Source organism: Ptychodera flava, chromosome 19, assembly GCF_041260155.1.
Source record: "Ptychodera flava strain L36383 chromosome 19, AS_Pfla_20210202, whole genome shotgun sequence".
NCBI lineage: Eukaryota > Metazoa > Hemichordata > Enteropneusta > Ptychoderidae > Ptychodera > Ptychodera flava.
In genome coordinates, this window is record NC_091946.1 from 16,415,396 (window position 1) to 16,437,945 (window position 22,550).

The following is a 22,550-nucleotide window of genomic DNA, read 5'->3' on the forward strand; positions in this document are numbered from 1 at the left end:
TATTATAATTGAGACCATTGCACACGCTAGAGGGCGCCATAACAAAAGAAACTCGGTATTGTTACCAGTGACAGTGTCCCATGCTATTCTTCCTCTTTGTCCTCAGACGACTGCGACAGTTGTCTGAGTTTTGTCAGGGCGTTGCTTTGTTTACGTGAGCGCAACAGAACAACAATCATTGACATTTGAACCGTTTGTAATCATCTCAAAAGAGTATATCTCCACATACTTGCGATCGCTCAGACATTAGCAGGCAACCGTCTTACACGGGACAAGTGAGGTCTCACTTAAGCGGCTAGCCATAACCTTGGGGTTTTTTTTGCGACGTCAAGACAGATTGTAAAACAAACCTTTTTAAACATTTTGAATATTTTCGGTTTTTTCCCCTTAATTGCTGATTTTGTTTCGGCTTTCCGAGAACTCCTTGGTAGTTATACAATATTTTATTTTGAACAAGCAAGTAAGGTTTCAATATTTTCCGATTGTAGCCGCGCCGACAGCGTTACCTTTACGTGAGGAATTGCACTGATCGTCTGCAAGAAGTGTCGCGCCTAGAGCAGCAATTTTAGGCAACAGAACAAGCGGACAATTGTTCCTCTTTAAGGAGAACAGTTCACCCACGTCGTCGTCTGCGGAATTTCGTCTTGTTACACGGCGGCCGAAGTTTAACCAAGGCATTCACCTTCAATGACCAATCTTTGAAGAAAGCATTTCTACTCAGACACATATTTTCACTAAAAAGGTAAGTTCAAGTTTTTGTGAAATATTTGTATTGTTAAAAATTACTAATATTTTGTTTTAAAGTTGTGTCAACATCGAAGCGTAGGAATGCGATTTTTCAGTGATTTTCCTATCAGTATATTTTAGTCATGCTCTCTGTAGAGTAACATTTTAATGTGTTACGATTACTTAGTTTTCACTGAAAAGGTCAAAGAGCACGGCAACAATCCTTTGAGAGAGGAAAATCGATAGTAATCTTTGGAATCCTCTAACTCTAATGCAATCATGCATGGTCACTTACCAGGAAACGGGGTAGTTACACTTCGACAAGATCGCCTGTCGTCGAAAGTACACTGTTTATGCCCATTGATATTGGAGACACATACCCATGCGACGGATATTAGGCACTTCCAATTTAATATTGAACTTGCGAAACAGTGATAAGAACACTTGTGTCCCGCTTTATTTCACCGCGAAGAGCAAACTTATAGTGTGTAGACAGTCATGACATGAAGAAGCTTGCTCGTTATGGTTCAGTAAATACAAGGACAGAATCTGTTCAAGTCGCTATGGCAAGCACCTTCAGGCTTTTTCTTTCAGGTGATTATATTCCTTCTTTTGTCTATCATACCTTTGAGAAAGAAATAAACATGGCTACGCACCCACGAAGCTAGATGTTAACAAGATATGACACAGATTGGTGTTAATCCTCCTTTCTAAAATCAGTTCAGACGGAGTTCGCAAACAGCAGAATCGATACAAACAAGAAGTTCATTTGTCGACTGGTGGTAGTTCACTCGTCAAAATCTTACTTGATAAGTTATTTGCTAGACTCACGAAAACGTCAAATGCAGTCGTTCACACGTGCGTAGACTGAGGGTATCGTGGTTTCAGGGTTCCAAACTCCTACACATTACCAGCCGTAACCATGAAGGTCGAGTCTTGTTTAAAAATCTGAACAGTCACTATTTACAAAGTCCTGTTGTCCTGGAAACGATACAGAGCAAGCAATTGTTTGTGTTCATACGTGAATTCAAGCCTCTCGACACTATTAGGGCTGAAGTGCTTATGTTGAGTTGCAGCCTCTTTAGCGGTTGTCAGACAACCGAGGCTTATACTTTCACGATTTCAACGCCACCCGATGAAAGATCTATCTAGGAATGTTCTGGCTTCTATACTGTTTCGTGATAGGACTTGTCTATCACGTATTTTGAATCTGCGGCCATCAGACGCACTTCAAGTGAAACACGCTCAAGCCTTCTCAAATAAGGCAAGAAGTTCTAAGCATGAAATAGGCTGGCTCAAAACATTTTGAATTCACAGTTGATCTTCCCAGGAAACGTCGAGTTCAATTCGTTGGCTTTTATACTATACCCCTCTCATCATATCGCAACTTTTAAATATGGTGTTTTCAAAATGGACACTCTTCGTCGTGTTTGCTGTTGATACGCGCACATTATATGTCGCGCACGTTTGGGAAATTTTGCAAGTAATTTCAACTGATCGGCTTCACTGAAACACTCCATGGAAGCACCTGGGCAACATAATAATGTAACCACGCTGCTGTCAGCTTATATCATGGCTTTATCGTTGTGTCAACAACTTAGTATATGACAGACTCGGACCGAACGAGGGATAAAGTTCTGAGCAAAGTTACACCTCGATTCCTAGGTAACTCTTCGTCCTCTCTCTCTCTCTCTCCCTCCTCCCTCTCTCTCTCTCTCTCTCTCTCTCTCTCTCTCTCTCTCTCTCTCTCTCTCTCTCTTCGTCCTCTCTCTCTCTCTCTCCCTCCTCCCAATTCAAGCTTCAAACATTTATAACAAATTGAGAAGAACAATAGAAATAGCAAATGGTCATCATGACAAATTATATAAGTTTTATCGCATGGAACTAGTGACTACTAACCGGGAAATCTTAGCTTTCCACCTTTTAGATATAAAATATAAGCGATAATCGCCACGCTGACGTTAAGTTTGACGTAAAAGATTCGAGGTGGTGGTAAAAATTTCAAACTTTAGTTTTATCAGATTTGCAGGCTTCTCAAAATCTTTGCAAAGCTAGCAAGGTAGTAATTAGTCCCCGAGGACGAAGTCCGGGGATTTATGGATTGGATTCCGTGCCGTGCGTGCGTGCGTCTGTGCATCACTGCATCAGTCGGCCCGATATCTCAGACATGCCGGAGCCAATTCCCCTCAATCTTGTCAAAATGGTAATACGCTATATATGCACGTCTATTGTTTTGGGAGTGGCATGCATAATTCGTGCTAATTTGCATAATTAGTGGTTTTTTTAAAAAAAAGAGCTGTTTTCGGAGATACGTCGCCAAATTTGATGAAACGTTGTACAAATGTTGGTCACACAAAGCTCTATTGACTCACAAAGACACATGTCATTATTAAGTCAATTAATTGCTAATTTGAGTATTCAAAGTTTTTTCCATAATGCAGGTGATATTTCAAAAAACACTGATTCAAATTTGATGGTACTTGGCACAGATGTTGATATATCAGAGTTGTAATGATGTGAAAAGAAATTTAGAGGTATCATGTCAATTAAGTGCTACTTTTCATTTTTATGAACTTTCCTAATTAGTGTGCTATTTCCAGAAATGCTGCATCAAATTTGACGAACTTGGTACAGATATTGATCTCACAGTGTTGTAATAGCATGTAATTAGACATTTAGCAGTATCATGTCAATTAACTGCTGATTTGCATATTTAATGAATTTTCCTAGTTAAGGTGATATGTCTAGAAATACTGCAGCAACGTTGAATGAAACCTGGTACAGATGTTGGTCTCACAGTGTTGCAATAGAATGCAATGGCATTTAGCAACATCATGTCGATTAATTACAAATTAACTCATTTAATGACCTTTTGTAATTAGGATGGCAGTCCAGATTCAGGTTGTACGTTTTCACCATCATGTTATCGACCAACCCCATTGTTTCTGTTGTAAAGTTGGGTGTCTAAATTTGAAAGGAATGTTTGTAATTTGTGATCCTTAACCTGAATGACTGTAGTAAAGCTTATGACTCTTGCTACAGAAGTAGATCACACAAAGATTTAGCAGTCTAGAAGACCATTTAGCAGAATCAATGGCTAATTACAGTAAGTCTCTTCTATGATGAACATGTGGCATTTTTTATTCATATCTGGCGTTCTGATTTTTTATGTCAAGAGCCATTACTCAGACATGCAGATTAGTTTAAAGTACAATCCAATATAGGCATCAGTCACAGATAGATCTTTGGTATCCTCATTTCTTATTTCATGTGGTTCATATTGATTTAAGTTTAGTTACTTCCACTGATAAATTCCCAATTACCAGCAGGGACTATTTCATTTACAACTACTTGTTATTTGAGTTTGCTCTTCGCATATTTGCTCGCAATTTTTATTTCCAAAGCTAACACCAGAGAGATGTGCTTAGAACATTTTGACTTGGTGGCCATGGGAGCAAATACTGAAAAGGGTCGATCTCATGTTCACACTGCATCGTGTCTCTCCAGCTGTCTGTCTGCCTGTCTGCCTGTCTGTACGCAAATACACATACATACATACATACATACATACATACATACATACATACATACATACATACATACATACCTACATACATACATACATACATACATACATACATACATACATACATACATACATACATACATACATACATACATACATACATACCTACCTACCTACCTACCTACCTATATACATACATACATACATACATACATACATACATACATACATACATACATACATACATACATACATACATACATACATACATACATACATACATACATAGCAACATACCAACATAACACATAGCAACATACATACATACATACATACATACATACATACATACATACATACATACATACATACATACATACATACATACATACATACATACATACATACATACATACATACATACATACATACATACATACATACATACATACATACATACATACATACATACATACATACATACATACATACATACATACATACATACATACATACATACATACATACATACATACATAGCAACATAGCAACATAGCAACATAGCAACATACATACATACATACATACATACATACATACATACATACATACATACATACTCACATACATACATACATACATACATACATACATACATACATACATACATACATACATACATACATACATACATACATACATACATACATACATACATACATACATACATACATACATACATACATACATACATACATACATACATACATACATACACACACACATACATACATACATACATACATACATACATACATACATACATACATACATACATACATACATACATACGTAATCCTGGTGTTGTAATTTAGTTTACAAATGTGACTGTGAGAGAGAGAGAGAGAGAGAGAGAGAGAGAGAGAGAGAGAGAGAGAGAGAGAGAGAGAGAGAGAGAGAGGGAGAGAGAGAGAGAGAGAGGGGGGGAGAGAGGGGAGAGAGCGAGACAGACAGACAGGCAGGCAGGCAGGCAGACAGACAGAGACAGACAGACAGAGACAGACAGAGAGAGAGACAGGGAGAGAGAGTGGGGAGAGGGTTAGAGCAATTATATATGGAGTACTGTCACCTGATGATTGTACCCGATGTCTAATATACTTTTTCCTGCACCCAACGACTCGGAATGCATCGGTGAATCCATTGTCGAAAATTCAAACGTAGTTGGTTAGCAGTCTACCGTTATGATTGGTACCTTTGTTGTGGCTGGTCTTATTCAAGGTCGGGCGTTTGCGCAACGCCATAAAGTCAACATGTAGTATTTGTATGAAGAATAAAAAAAAACATGAAATTTAAGCAAACGTGACAGATCAACATTGTATTTGATCTCAATTATTTGGATCAAGTATCCAAACGCGTTTAATGTTTTTAAAAATATTTTATTGAATGAAGATACAACAAAAGTAACGTTTTTCCTGTTGATATTTCACTAAATCAAAACATGGCATTCTGTGTCTCGAAATTCCATTCTTTCGGAGTTTTCAACGGTTACAAAGCAAAGATTTGAGTCCAGTTTATATATCAATATAGATAGTTGTTTTAATTCATATTCAAGTAGCCCAAATTCCCAAGTAATCTTCAAGTTGATGGGGGAAGTCACTTGGGGGCCGGGCCATGTTTGTAAAAAGACTAGTCAGTATACCGATTCATAGGACCAATCTTTTCGCGTAATAAATTTAAATTGCTATGAAAAATGGTCGTAAAAGTTTAACAAAGAAAAAGCCATTGATTCAATCCACCGCTTCTTCCATCGTAAACCTTAACGAGCTTGTTTGCGGTGCCTTGACCTCAGGGAGCCTGTATTCAAAGTTTTGGACCTTAGCTGTGAATTCGTTTTGTACAATCAAAGGATACACACAGAAAATAATTCCAAAGGTTGTTTCTTTTGCATACGCTGCCGCTGATGTCTCGCTTCTATCATGCAACGTTGTTTTTCGTACCGTCATCATTTAGAGACCGTCTCCTTCAACTGCTCTATGACACTGAGTCAGAATATTTGCTTGGCAGTGTCGCATCGTGGTGTGACGAAATCATTTGGAATAAGAAAGGATTAGTTGTGTCAATTTCACACAATTGACACATACTTGTTTGTCTCCAATGCGAATCGGCTGAGTAAATGTTTGCCTATCAAACACTTATCTTGGCAAATCTAAAGATATTGTCAGAGAAGCGAATTCCGACATATGAAGTATCCCCCTCTGTATTCAATGCGTGTCGTCAAATCTTGGAGAGGTGCATACACAAAGTCTGGCGGACAGACCGACAGTTAAGGGACAGACAAAACTAGATACAGACGGAGCATAACATCATACAGATTGACATCATACAGATTGGTAGATATGCGCAGCAGAGAAACGCAAATAATAAAAGATACATGTAAAACACGAAACTACAAAATACAATGTACACGCAATACTGTACCCCGTCCCGGCTCATTCCTTATAGACGAAAGCAAAGTTTGCACGAAAGTTTGTACGAGACGAATCCTGATGGGACGGGGGTACATACTGCTTAAATATACTGTCCGACCGACAAACAGACAGATAAACAGACGGGGGAATCTCATAGCCTGAGTGATTTAGAAATGTCGTTGAGACACTTTTTCAACACCATAATGTTGAGTAGTTATCTGCACGAATATATTGACGTTGACCGTTAGTTTTGACAATCAGTATATGATTTTGCATGGTCAACTTTCGCCTGTCCGTGCGGTAAAACTAAAAAATCGTAAGTTACATCATGAAAATGAAGTCTCCAGAGAATTTGCCGGCAACGTTAGGGCTGCTATATAACGCAAGTCTAGTCTAGCAGTGTTGACCGAATTTTACGGTTCGCAGGGGCTACAGCAGAATATTGTCATTTTAAACGGACAATTCAAGGGTGGAACAGGTGGAATGAACGTTGACAAGCTGAAAGAGTTGTGTTAAAGTGTGGAGATGAGCTGTGTCTGGGATGGCTAAATTACATGACCGCTTGCGCCGTTATCCTAACGGCCTAACAAATCATATTGACAACCTAAGCAGTCGCGACCCCGAATGAACTGTTAATTCGACAACAAATTGGGCAAACTTCGAGGACGAACAGTTTGCACCAACATGAAAAATTGTCTCTTGTTCTGCCACGATTACAACCTCACGGGGTCGGCCACTTTGTAGAAATGCAGGTCCTGTTAACGAGGTGTCATACGTCATGTTTGTAGCGTTTTCTTGTCTGCTGAGCTATCAAATTCTTATCACAAAATGCCGATTGTGGAGCGTAACCTCAAAGGGCCCATCCCTGTGACATCTTAATCGTCGTGCGAGTCATCAAAGAGGCGTTGCCATGAGGGTGTGCCCGGTCATGCGTATCGGGTGCTCCGGCCCAGCAGTTGACAATTATTGCGTGCTGTTCAATTGTGAAGATATAATGGTCTGCGCATATAGCCGGTACCTCATCGTGATTACCACGGGTTTCTTTATGTTCGTTTGCCAAGGGGGCGACTGAATGCACCGATGGAAGGTTGCTGCTAGTAGCACCGAAGCAGCAGCGCACATTCACGGAGACAGATTGCGTGAATGCGATGTTCAAATTAACGGGGGATACACACAAGGCTTCATTCTCCGTGTGCAACTGAGAAGCCCGTCGTTACTGTCATTACTGTACCCACGTGGGTCCTTTGATTTAAAAAGGCACGCCGGTCACTGTTACAATTATTAAAAAATACCTGGGATTCAATCTCGCCCGGCAGTACACGTCCCGATAATATAGAGGAAACTTTACTTCGCAACTTGGTGTCGCCAAAAATTGCGTATCAATTTTACTTTGTAGACACTCCCAAGCCGCCATCGATATTTATTGAAAATTTATGGTCAAGTGTTTGTTCTTTGGCACTTGAGCTCGTTGACCGCTACAGCCTACGTAAATATTTACATGGCATACGAATTATCGAGCGTGCTGATGGAAATCCCACAGGTACCGTCCACGCGCCTGAACTTGAGAGCACCGTTTATTTTTTTGAGATCACAAGGTCAGCCATCGTACTTTTACCACAAAAACGTGAAGCTAAAATAAGATTCTGATAAGATATATCTAATTGTGAAATATCAACTTCGACAATTTCAACCGGCAAGATTATTAGCACTTAATTTGACAGACTATCGCGCGAGTGTTATCACTTAATCCTACCGTATACATGAGAGGAATGTTTAGCTGAGCAAAATACCACTCGAGGGTTTTTACTGTCAATTTTACTCTCGTGCGCGGTGCGCGCGATTTTACGGGAGCTTATTGCCTTTGTACCATTGGACAAAATATTCCACTAGGCATTACAAAATGACCAGTCCATGCATAATGGCATTGAAAACAATGGTTTCCTCGCCGATTTGCAAGATCGCTGCACCAAACCTAGGCGACCGATAGCTACGTCATACTTGCGCCATACTGGTGGCGCTGGTACTATGTGCACTGTAAAGTTAAGTGTTAAAAGATAGAACACCAATTAAACGCCTTTTTGTAACACTTTTTGAACGCGTCTAGACGTTCAGAAATTTAACACTACGTGTTCAACCAATGTCAATTTTTTAACACATGTGTGCAGATTTTGAACACTTCGTGTTCATCAGACATTATATTGAACACCATGTGTTCCATATCTGAACATAACGTTGCACATGAAATGCGTTCAAAAAATTGAACGCATTTACGCGTTCAAAGGGCTGTAACACTTTTTGAACGCATGGACGCCGTTCAACGATAAGTGTGTTAAAGGTTAGAACACATGATATGCACTTGTTGAACACCTTTAATTTTGCGCGTTCACGGGGTGTTCAAGCCTGGAAATAACAAAACAGACCACTTATATAAAGTAAAATTATTTTATTTAAAAATACACAAAAATTCCTTTAGTAAAATACAATTATTTAGTGTCAATTGGGCACATAAACACCGTTGGTGTTTTCCTCTGACAAACTTTACAAAGTGGCCATATGGCCACTTTGTAAAGTTTGTCAGCCAATATGGCCACTTTGTAAAGTTTGTCAGAGGAAAACACCAACGCTAATTAACACCTTCCTATCAAAACATAAACAAAAGAAAATCCCCATAAACACTGTAGATCGTTTTCAAACAATATGAACAAAGTAGTGACAAAACAGGTTTTACTTATTGTGGATTACGTTATATGTTCATACTTGCAAAAACGTACGAAAACATCTGTTTGAAAAAGCTAAAAATTTGGCTTACTTGAATATATCACATGTTGATAATTCCTTATGTCTTAAAAATGTCTGAAATGTCTTTAATGTCTCAAAAATACAATTTTGTGTATTTCATCATAACTTGTAGATATATGATTAGGAAAATCCCCGGAAACCTGTACTCCAAATATTAAATGAATCGTACTGGCCGTTTTGAAGAAAACGCTTGGGATGTAAACATTTGAGGATGATGCCACACATTCACCTATGATATAAGGTCTACGTCCTTAACAGCAAAGCTAAAATCAGTAACAAACCGAGAACAAAAGACGTCTTGATCTAAAATATAAAATAATCAAAGATTTGGTAGCAGGCTATGATCAACTAAATTTTACTGGCATAAGCCTTCAAAGACGTGAAGTCTCCTTCATCAGATGCCAGGGTGCAATGAAGATTTGAAGCAGAAAGCGACAGAAAATTCAGAGTGGAAATTTCAGAAAATTCCGAAATTTAGAGTGTACATTTTTCACTGTGAATTTTCTGTGGCTTTCTGCTTTAATTCTTCATTCCACCATTGCATCAGTTAAGGGCGACTACAAGTATTTGAAAGCTTATTCTCCAGTAACATTTAGAGTTAATCATAGCGTTCTGGACATAGCTCAGATAAATTCAGAACAAAAATACAGAAACTTATCAATTCAGTTACTAACCCTCGAAAGTTCAAATCTACATCAGAGATGAACTGAGGTTCTCAAGCTTGTTTCCAGACAGCTATCTGTACACTCATATTCTTCAATTTCTGTACCAATAGCTTCTGTAATAACTCTTCGATTTCACGTTCATCCAACTTTTCACGTCCTGAAAATAATGCAACAATAGATAATATGGCGACATGAGACTTCAAATGAAAGACAATTTGGCCTTATTAGGTTAAGGAAAAGGGGTGACCTTTGTATACAGTGCCTCTTTTCGTCAATGTTACAAAATATTGGCTTCTTCGTGTCATCAACTGATGAAAAGTAAAAGCAATGCCAACTCTCATATGCTAAAACAATATTCTTCGATGTTTAACTAAAGTTTTAAATTTACATGCGATTGTGGTTACTAAAAGACATGTGTTAGCTGTGATTACGCAGCGGTAATGTGGCATATCGATCGCGCTCGGGTCAAGGGTCATCGCTCCAGTGATGACCCTTGACCTGAGTGCGATCGATACCCCAGGCCCAAACACTGCTGCGTATTCGCAGCTAGTGTATGGTCCACCAGCCACTCAAAGAAATAAAGGTTTCTTCACGTAGTTAAGCTTTTCAAAGTACCATACAATTAATTTCGAAGGATAATAATACAGATGCTTCAAAATCCAATACCTTTTAATATTTTGGAGAGAAAACTTACCCTTTCTGGTCTTGCTTTCGCACGATCACGACTTCAGCGTGCGCTTACAAGAAAAATGTCGCAACTTCCGTTTTGATGCATCATGGGATAAGAAAAGGCACCAAACTTGAACACCAAGTGTTAAGAAGTAGAACGCCTCTTGCACGCCGATGTTAAAATTAAAACGTTCATGATGGTTTTTTGATTTTCTTTTCAAAATTTCCAAATTTCAACCCGTAATAAACGTGTAAAATTATTTTTTATACTTCCTTTTTTAGAAAAAACATGCTTTCAGCAATTGTAGACCGGAAATATTTTCCACTTATTGTGAAATTCGTTACACCGAAATCCGTGCACGTATGCCGGACAGCGAGGCAGTAGTAAAGTTAATATAGCCATTGTAAAGTAAAAAACACAAAAGATTGTTAATTGTTTTACAGTATTGTAAAATTTCTGTGATGCTGAGTTTTTGAACACTTGGAGGAGATAGTTGTTAACACTACGTGTTCAGGTTTAGAACATCATTGTTCATAATATGAACACTAGTGTTAACAATATGAACACTAACCGTTCAAATTTGAACACCGACATGTACATTTTGAACGCGTAAAGACGCGTCTAGCGTCCGCTATTTTTACAGTGTGTATACACGCAGGGGCCGAAAATGTGCGATCTGTATTTTCCTGACATGCTTCCTGACATGAATTGCTCGCACACTATAGAATAACTTGACTGAGCAAACAGTCACGAATGAAATTCGCTTGGCTAATTTCCCTCGTGTGACTGCGAGGCAGCTTGAGGCTGTCGTCGAATTAATCTTCATTATTGCAATCCTTTGGCAGCCGGACTAGCCTTCCAATGGCCAAACCTCGCCATTAAAAGGCAAAGGACTTACGTCGAATATTTTAGATAAAAGGGGAATGGTAAGCTGTGCTAAATACACATGACTATATCGAAAACTCTCTCATAAAGTCCCGTCCATTGAGTCATATACCCTCGAGCAAATGTAACGGCATTCCATGGGCGTCAATACCAACACCACGTCCGTGCGAGTAAAACGTTTTTACGGTGCGCTTTTTCTCCTAACCCAATCGTCAAAGGTTTTATTGCGTTTGTGTAGTACGGTGTAACCGTTCCCTGCTTTGAGTATGGTCTGCATATAGGTTTCAGATCTAGTAGAGTCGACGGTCAACAGGTAACCGAGCAATGTTAAAATTTGCCAAGCGAGTCTTACATGAATGAAGTGTTTAGGAGCCTTGTTTTATATAGTTTGTGTTGACTCGTGAAACATGAGAACAGCTGTGAAATTTAATTTTGTGGACGCATATTAACTCGACAGTTTGAATTTTTCCTTAATGATTCATGAAATTACAAGAGTCAATCTCAATCAAAAAGTTCGTCAAAGACCGTTGGCACTTGTTTGCTTCCAGAAGTGCAATTCAATCGATTTGAAAACGAATTGCAATCGGAAGCTGTGAAGTTTTATTAAATTATTCCCTTGCGGTTCATATGGTGAATATCAGATTTAATATTCAACTATTGACATTTTATTCAGTATAAGGAAATGTAACATCGTATCAGGAACAAGGAAACGTTCAATTCAGTGAGATGTTACTTGCCTAGCAACGTTGTACTCTCTCGTTGTAATAAGAATAAATAAAGTAATTTGCTAAATCTACGATATTAATTTGCTCACCAAATGAGACTGGCAATATCGGATGCAATCACGGAAACTGCGCGTAATCTAAAGGCTTTATCAGTTTCTCGTGTAGAAAATAGCGAACTACGTAGCTGAAATACCAGGATATCAAGCTTTTCGTGCCTGTTTATCATGGAGTGATTGTCAATATCTTTTCAATCGATCAGATAATTTCGCGGAGAACGTGGCACAAAGGACAATGTTTCTTAACAACCAAGAAACACGTACAGTTTTTTTTCGTATCTAAGTCCGAACGGCACGACTCAAATTTCAGCCACTCCTTTCCTGGACCCATTTGGTCTACTCTCATTGGCCGCTGGCTAAGGATTTGAGAAGCCTTAAAACTTCAGCAAGTGGCCGTAAAGGCCTGCTGAGTTTTCGTAATTGTATAATTTAGCGTCGGTTTAGTGAAAGACGGAATATTTACAAAGGGTAGCCAGTTAAAATATATGAGGATAACTGACGACGGGTTATTTACCATGTTATCAAAGCCGAGTCTCCTATATACGTGCGAATATGTACATTCACTTTGAGTCGATTTATGACTTCACCTAAACATATGAACATTCTCCGATCATGATAGGGGATAATAAGCTCCTTTTAAAATCAAGGGGACGCGCGTTTTCATCTCAATCGAATATTCCTTGATTCTTGACTCGTCTGTCAGTCGGTTGACCTGTTCGGCCACGCCAACAGATGACTTTGCCCCTTAAACTTCTACCTTTTTTGTCCAATGTATTTCCAGCCTCTCTCACTTCTAAGTTAAAATCATCCCGAATATCAGTGCCCTGATGAACATTTTTTTCAAAATTCAGCAGAAAAATCTCTCTCTGTTTTAGAAAAGTATAGTAATGACGTAATCAGTCCTAGATTCTTTTGTAGACTTAGTTGTTTTGACATATTTCAGATCGTCGGGGCGAGAGAATCAAATTGTACGTGGGCAGAAAGGAATGCATTGCTTGAAAGCGATTTAAGTTGAAGAAACATCAATGTACTTAACAACTAGTATAGCTATATCTATTGCGTTTTACTCCTCCAAGAGTGACGTCATTAAGTAGATGCTTTGCCGCGGCCAAAGCGCCGAATCGTTGAAAAACGCAATTGTACGTATGTGCACATATAATGCCTTATGCTTTATCATGCTTAATGTGGCCAATAGAGTTGATTATTGGATATAAGTTAATCCTTGTCATATTGTGAAAACCAGGTGGCATAATTATATCGAGGAGTACCGGAATTTGCCATAGCTTCGGTAAAAAAGAACATGCTCTTTATTGATAACATAATCTATTACATAGAACCTTGGCTTTAGGGGAATTTTTATAACATTGATCACAACATTAACTCGAACCCTACGACGGTAAAGAGTAAGACCCACTTACGGTACGTTGCTATCAACGACAGCGCATCCAGGGCCGTAGCCTGACCAAATTGTCCAGAGGGCAGAACCTAGCTCAACTAGGAATTGAGTAATTGCATATGAATTTACATGGTAATCGGGGGGCACCTTCCCCCACCCCTTCCGCAGGCTACGGCCGTGACATCGGCAATAACGCAAGATTTGGCCTATGGCGACTCTCAGATTGTGAGAGAGTCTGCAGTCGTTTCAAGTATGTTGTCATGGGAGTGTGATTGATTCGTTGTTTACCTGCTTTGTCTAGGAGTGTGTGGGATCCCTCTGGTTGCCATGGAGAGATGACTCCCCCGGCTACACACTGTTCTACAACGATAACTTATTCACAGTCAAAAAGCGCCGTAAAATTCAACGACTTTACAGGTAATTAAATGGCCCCGGCCAATTCAAGCCAAGTACTTAATATCTCCACTAACAATAGATTACTCATGGCAACGGCAAGAGTAACCGAAGTGTCTATACTACAAGGTTAGATAGAGTGTGTAATTCGACTCCAATGACCTGTAACAAGCTACTTCGAGTACCGAACGCTAATCTTGTCTATCGTTTCTGTAGTGTGGAACACATCTTGGATCCCGTTTCAAGAATAAAATAATCTAGACTGATAGTAAAACGTAATAACGAAAAATTCAAAAACAACAAAACTGTGTGAATCAACTGTGTCCGGTTTCTATTGAAGTAGTCACTATGGCAACCATTGATGCTCACCTACGCCGCTAGCTTAACAGTGACTTTGTTCTTTGTGCGAATCAAGGGATACATTGTAAAAGTCTGCTTGCTATCGCTTCTATGTACTGGACCATAAATTCGAACTCAATTTTATAAAGGACTGGTTGACACACGTAATCTCTGTGCGAAGTGAGACAGAGACCTCAACTGATCCTGTCGGCGGTTGCCAATGTGATTCCCAGCAACGGACGCTCCGTGTCAAAATGCACTCTATCGAAATCACGACGTCGCAGTTTGACGTATTGCTTTATATGTAAAAGTCTGCTCTCGTGCTAGACGTTTCTTTCACGATCACGACCACAGTTGATTAGCTTAGGGTACGCTTCCCACTTGAGATACTGCCGTGTGTGGACAGAGCGGCATGAGCTGCAGCTGGCTATCATAGTCCACAGTTATCCATCAACCCACTTTCAAGTCACCAATTGTACGCAACAAGTGCATTCTGCCCGGTGTACGCTTTATCGATTGTGGTGCTGGTTTACTGTTTCCCCTTTTATTTCAGTAGCCATGACAATTCTGAAAGCAACTGTTTTTACAATGTTTATCGTTTTCATAATAGCTATATAGGTCTCCAAGATAGTGTTTCAATACAATTCCCTTGATTTTATCGTGTCCGGGGGTGCCTAAGCATTTAATTCATTATCAAATAAACGGGTCAATCCTTTCTTTTATATTGCGGATATAATGTTTCACTGCTGAGAAATTTTAGCAGCAGGATACGCTTTCATCCTTCACACCAACAGAGCAAGGACAGAAGCGAAATCAGCACACATTTATTGTACTTTTGTTAAGTATTCTAAAGAGAATCACCGTCTTCCAACTCTCTATTTTATCCCCTCATTTTCTAGCGTTCTTCATCAGCCCACATCGGCCACTCCAAGTTTGACTTTGAAGGTTAATTTTGTATTGATCGCGCATCAACATTCTCTGTTGTAGGCTTTACCACCCCCGGCCGTATCTACCAAATATATCCATCGTTTTACTAATTAGTGTTTCGTATCGGCCCTGACTGCCGGTAGTTATCGAAATCAACAGGCATTTGCTGGACGCCAAAACAATTAAACATCTCAGTGGTAAGAAAGTCGGTTGGAGACGACATTAATCAAGGTGTGAATAGCTTTGAAATATTTTCATTTTGATGACCCCTGTGCTTCATAATTTTAATAATGTTTTGTATCAACCAGTCCACTCATGGCATTTGTCTCCGTCTCGAAAGCATAATTCCTCTTTCTTTCTGCTACCGCCTCCGACTATATATATATATATATATATATATATATATATATATATATATATATATATATATATATATATATATATAATATTTTTATATATGTGTGTTTATGCGTGTGTATAATTCTGTGTTATGTATTATATGTTACTATATCATTATATTCTATTCTATTCTAATTATATATTATAAGTTACGATATATCATTCTATTCTATTCTGTTCTATTCTATTCTGCAACATGTTCAAGAGTAGGTATCCTTCTCGAGCAATTTTTTTCGTATTTATTTATCGAATGATTCCTGGACGCGTCCCGGTCATCTTGTTTGCTTGTTTGCTACCCCGTGTGATTCTATGTTTTTATCCTCAGTGTGTGGCATGTTTTTATATCGTTCTGTTCCGTTTATCGTTCATTAATCGCTCTCTGAAGCTATTCTCCGCTAGCGTTATTGTTTAATGTTACCACCTTCTAAGAAACGAGAAACGATAAGTCGAAAATAATCCCTGACAACAACTTGAAGTAATTCGTACAAGCTCGTTAACAATTTTAAAGAATTTAGTTCCTCCCTTTGGTCATTTTGGCCGTTCGGGTCGCATTCTTGCAGAAAGTACGGTCGTTCCATGTTCAAAATACAGCACAACAAAGGTCCGTAATTTGTCTCAGCCTTCGCCGTCAATATTCGTGATATAAGTGAAAAAAATAATTAAAATAATGGTTTTAAATCCCCTTAGAGAGAGAAGAGAGAGAGAGAGAGAGAGAGAGAGAGAGAGAGAGAGAGAGAGAGAGAGAGAGAGAGAGGCCCCTGCTGATGTGCAGCGTTGAATAAGCTCTTTCTCTGATTGGTCCATTGTCATTATTCACATCAACTTAGGGAGTCTATTTGTATTGTTTTAATTATATTGGTAAGATTCAGCTACCCAATGGATAACAGCTTGTTCAACGCTGCACATTAGCCCAGAGAGAGAGAGAGAGAGAGAGAGAGAGAGAGAGAGAGAGAGAGAGAGAGAGAGAGAGAGAGAGAGAGAGAGAGAGAGAGAGAGAGAGAGAGAGAGAGAGAGAGAGGGAGCGAGAGCAGTAATACTGAAAGTGTATACAACTGGATCATCTTTAAATAAATCATTTATTTGGTCATCTTCAAGTTCCTCTGAACTCTCTGATGGTGTAGTGTCAGGGACAGTGTTGAAAGCGGTATTTCTTTTTCATCAATGTTTTCTTTCCAAAACGTCTGCAAAATTAGTTGATTTTAACAATCTTAGCTCAATTTCGTATATTCCATGGACAGCTTTGAATTCCTGATTTAATAGGTACGCAGATTGGAACCCATTCACGGAAGCACTTCTATGAATTTTGCAAAATTGACTGAAAGCTGAATCGTTTCTATATAGTCCTGGATCCTTAAATGTACAAACCTCCGGAGGACTCAATCTGTGATCAATGTCTACTTAATCCCTCTGGCAAATTCGTTTATCGTGCGGCCCTAATGTAACGTTTATTTTTGCCTTTGTTGTTGTTTCTGAACTGTTGTAGATCATTGTTTAAGATGTAAATCGTAAAATGTTCGAAGGACTCGTATTTCAATATTAGTATCCACTGATCTGAGATTTCTTGAGTAAAATGAGGCACAACAAAGTTAACTCTCTATTTATGACATCTCCTGGCTTCTGACAAATACAAATTTATACGACTAGCACAAACAAGTCACAAACGGGGGGCGACCAGAAACTGTCTTACAGACAAAGCATAATGAGCAACAGAAATACATCCAAAGTTACAGTCAGCTATTGAATTGAAACCACAATATCTCTATACAGAAGTTTTAAATGCAATGCCGATGCAGGCCCTGGCTGTTCGCGGTAAGGCCGTATGACCATTGATAGGCGCACTGTGGGCCATTTCGTTTGTTGTTTACGGCGGATTAAAACTAACGAGAGGGTAGTTATTTGGATTACTGACAATAGATTGCATTTTACATAAAATGAAGAGGTCCTTTTCTACATCAGCGATAGGCCCATAAACTTTTATTTGTATTTATGCTGGAAAGAATACCATTGATCGAGGAATTCGAAGTTGTTTACCTAAGACTACTAGTTTGAAAACGGCCTGCCAAACATTTTGAAAGGACCGAATTCATTCCATGATTCTTTCGTTCCCATTATTTAATATGTAAAGCGTCATCTCTGTGAAGGACAATTATAACGGTCACGATGTAAGGTACTCGCCTGCATTGGGCATGTTAGCTCACATGTTCATACACATGACATAATGTCGTGGCGATGTCTGTCTGTCTGTCTGTCTGTCTGTCTGTCTGTCTGTCTGTCTGTCTGTCTGTCTGTGTCTGACTGTCTGTTTACACGATAACTTAAGAACACATTAACGAATTCAAATCAGATTTGGTAGACAGGTCAGGTACCATATGTTGATGGCAAGAATTGATTAGGTTATGGTTACTGTGGCCTGCATATTAATGAAGTTATGAGATATGTTTTTCATACAATGTTTTCTTACGGGGACAGTAATGACAGTATTGACATATACAGTGTTTTATCTGCATGTTCATTGAAAGGGACAAATTCTGCCCATTCATCAAAATTAAGGTGTAGACTTGACATTTTAGGGGGCCCTGCTGATGCTTACCGATATCATTACGACATCAATCGTCACCCAGTTCAGTTTCGTCATCCGATGTCACATGACGTGGATACTAGAGCAACTATATTAGCTCGAAATGAGCAATTTGCGCAACTTCGCGCAGTCGAGAGAAAACCCTGTATATATCAAGAAATACTGCACAAAATTTCATGAAACTTTTTACTAATGACAATTTTAGAACATTATGATGACACTTAGTGTCATGTCAACTATGTGCTCATTTGCATAGTTAATGAACTTTGTAATTAGTGATATAACTCTGAAATTATGGCACAAATTTGATGAAACCTGTTACAGATATTGATCTGATACATATCTAATTGTCGCGTGCGTGAAGTACTGAGCAGTTTCAAGTTAATAAATAGCTCACTTGCATATTGAATGAAATTTTGCAATTAGTCAAATAACTCCGAAATAACAGCTCCAAATTTGATGAAATCTGATGCAGATACTGATCCGACAGATATGTGAGTGTATTTTACAGCATTTAGTATAGTGTAAGGTTAATTAAGGGTTTATTTGCATATTTAATGAACCTTGTAATTAGTAATACAACTCTAAATTTATGGTATCAAATTTGGTTAAACCTGTTACAGATATTGATCTGATAAATATCTAATTGTAGCGTGAATATTATCATTGAGCAGTGTCAATATAATGTAAACATTTCATTTGCATATTCAATGAAGTTTTGTAAATAGTCATTTAACTCAGACAGTACTGTGCGAAAGTTGATGAAACCTGACAGATCTGATTGTTCTGTGAACGTACTACTATTATGTAAGGAACCTTTAACCACATAAGCACATTCAGTTCACATCTGGTTCAAATTGTCAGCATCTAGGTGTGTATTGAAGCGGGTGAATAGAGGCAGCTTTCTTCATCTTTTCTTTTTAGACCATGTCACTTTACACCAAAAATTGGCAAAGAATGATTTGATCATCGAAATAAGCGGAACGACACTATTTTTGACGTAATTTCTCTTCACCCGGGCCACTCTAATATTCTAGAAGACGTGGTAATGAGCTCAACGATTTCTTCAGCTTGTTCTTATTGTCATCGCAAGAGTATTTTGAATATTTGATAAGCAATCATGTTGAGACGTTGGATTTTAGCATGAAAGCCGACGGCATTATTGTGGAACGTGAACGTCTGTTAATGTTTTAATAAGTAGCAGGGTGAAAAAGCTCTCATATAATAAACATATTGACGAAACATCAAATGAGACAGTGACAACTTGAATAAAAACATTTATTAACTGCATGACTTTAAGTTAAGTGTCGCATGGACAAAAAGGGTATTATTTTGCATTAAACTAAGGTTAGGAATGCTCAGACTAATTAAAACTAAGGTTAGGAATGCTCAGACATTCGGACTGTAAAATCTTTTTTGATTTACCACTTGTTGGTGCTAATTTTAAAGTTATCGGATTAAAAAACTCTTCCCCGACTTAGTTTTTTTTATATTTAAGTCATATCTTTGATGCAAAAAACACTTAATATGCGTTGATTAATCACGCATATTTCGATAGTAGCAGACAGGCGAGAAATCACATGAAGCATCCGGCCGAACAAAAAGACATACCTAAACATGGAAGTAGCTGTATCAGGCTGACTATTGAACGATAATGGTTTTTCGCTTTTCTGCTTAGAAATAAAATGTGCTTATATACAATAGACTGTCTTTTGTGATTCTCTACCCAGTAAAATCACGGTATTAGTTCACGCGAGACCAAGGAAGACGAAAAGAAACGAATCTTGCAAACAAGATCCCCCATTATTACGTAACAGTTTACTTCACATTTCTATACGGGTATAAATGTCACTTGACTTTACTAACACTATACTTAACTTTAAAATGTACGTTCTTTCGCACTCTGAGAATGAATTCAGTGGTTGGCGAATTTGTCTACCCCGTCATACATAGAGTGTGAAAGCTCGTACGCTAGCGCTGAGAACAGCGGTAAAATCGATGTTGGTCCACGTTCTCTTTCATTTATCCTGTCGGAAAGTCTTCATGAAGTTACACTTTGAGAAATTAGCCCGACGAATCATGAAATATTAAACACTATGAGTACAATGTATATTTTTATTTACATTTAAACAGTAAAACATTGCCATTTCGCACGATTTTACGACCGTTTCCTATACAATGTAGAATCACTCTATTGGGAAATCACCATTATATAATATAAAATTATATGTATTACCTTCGCCTTTCAGATGACTTGGTTGCTGTTACCGATTGTCAGTTCATTACTACTTATTTGTCTCCCACAAAGTTTGGCACAAAACAGCGGTAAGTATCTTTGAAAGTACGTAACTCTTGCTACTCTCAACGACGTGACTATTATTATTTTGAGGTAAATAATTATTATCACTTGTCTCCGTGCCATGAATTGCATTTTTACTGCGTCTGACAAAAGTCTACTGCTCCATTTGGGAGCAGGCGATGTTTGGTATAACCGATTTGTCAGATATCCATGCCCATACCGGAAGGATAACCAGATATGAACTGAATATGCTCATGTGTAGTATTGTGGACATGGTCCAGTTGTTACTGTGATTGGTTGCCCGAAAGACAACATCATTAGAGAAACGAGTGTTGGAATCGTTTTGGTTTTTAGTAATAAGCTACCTATGACTTTGTGAGTTGCGGTTATAATTTTCAGGCTGTAGCTGTTGGGTACATAAGCGATCAATGAAAGTGTGGGTAACTATAATCGAGTGCATTCGTTCATATTCCGAACAATGTTGCGTTCTCTTGATCCTTCAACTTGTTAAAGTGCCGACTGTTTATGTTTAGCGCCCTCAGTGTCGAGTATGCATCCATGATGAAGCAAGTAGGACACTTGTATTGTCTATCAAGTGATTTAGCAGTTGTTATATGAATGAATAGATTCTGGTGTAAGCAGAAACAACATTTGCGCTTTGAAAATTATGTCAGAGAGGAAACGGAACTGTTAGGTATTGAAATCGTGATCTTTTGTGTATTGATGTTATTGGTAGTGTATTTGAGTTTATAAATAAAATGAAGATTAATTCATGACAAGAATATGAGTATATCCTAGACATTGCTGATTTTTTTGTGATGTAGTTATTTTATTGATAGCCAGTTCGATTTAACTACGATGAACACCATGAGTATGAAAAGTAGAATACATTTTCCAAGAGAATAGCTGGATAGTAGGCTGTGAAATATGGTCGTATCAGAGGGTTTAATTAGTGACAGTTATCAGTTTATAATTTGCATGTGCAATTCAAGATTTAGTATTTAGTGTTGAGATATCAAAGAAAAGGAGGTAAATTTGAAATGCCAGTGACAGCACTAACAGGGCATAATTGAATGAAGTGCTTTTTAAAGTTTTATAGCATTTAACAGCCCATTTGAACTTTGTATTGTTTTCTGTTTTGTGTTTCTTTTGTATTGTTTTGTGGTTGAAACGACTACATAACTGAGTACAAAGATTTGATTGTAATCTATAGTGATTGTTGTCTTTAGTGGATGTTGCCGTGAGTGTGTAGGGGTTCGAATCCCGTTTGGGTTATAGTAAAAAATTTATATTGTAATATTTTTTTACACTGCTACCCACACTGGTATAATCACTGTAGCATGATTCAAGTACACCAACTTGTGTAGACTGATTATTAGTATAAATATGATCAAGGCAAGATCCATAGTTTGTTGTTGGTTCTTGAATAAGTTGTTTGTACTTGAGTTGGTTTGTCATAAGTTCCATCAATTGTTTTTCTGAAGATGTTTGTTGTAACAAATCAATATTGAAATCACCAAGTAGCACTGTTTGTAGATTTTCGTGCAGTTGTTCACTTTGTAAGGTGTCTATTGGTGTTGAAGGAGGAATATAAATAGCAACTACTTGAGGTAAGCCAAATGTTGTTTGTACACAGCTGTGACAAACTCAAAGTGAAAGTAATGGTGTGAACGTGGAACAGACTCCATGGTGTTAACTT

The 22,550-nt window shown here is 38.2% G+C and overlaps 1 protein-coding gene across 1 annotated transcript in view; it reads left to right on the forward strand.

Annotated features, from left to right (window-relative positions):
* The first annotated feature begins 215 nt into the window (after positions 1-215).
* Positions 216-22,550, forward strand: part of LOC139118694 (uncharacterized) — a 46,510-nt gene continuing 24,175 nt past the window's right edge. Inside the window, exons 1-2 of the mRNA XM_070682110.1 lie at positions 216-742; positions 20,802-20,877. Coding sequence (XP_070538211.1) covers positions 20,802-20,877 — 76 coding nt within the window. The 5' untranslated portion in view covers positions 216-742. The remainder of the gene's footprint in view (positions 743-20,801; positions 20,878-22,550) is intronic.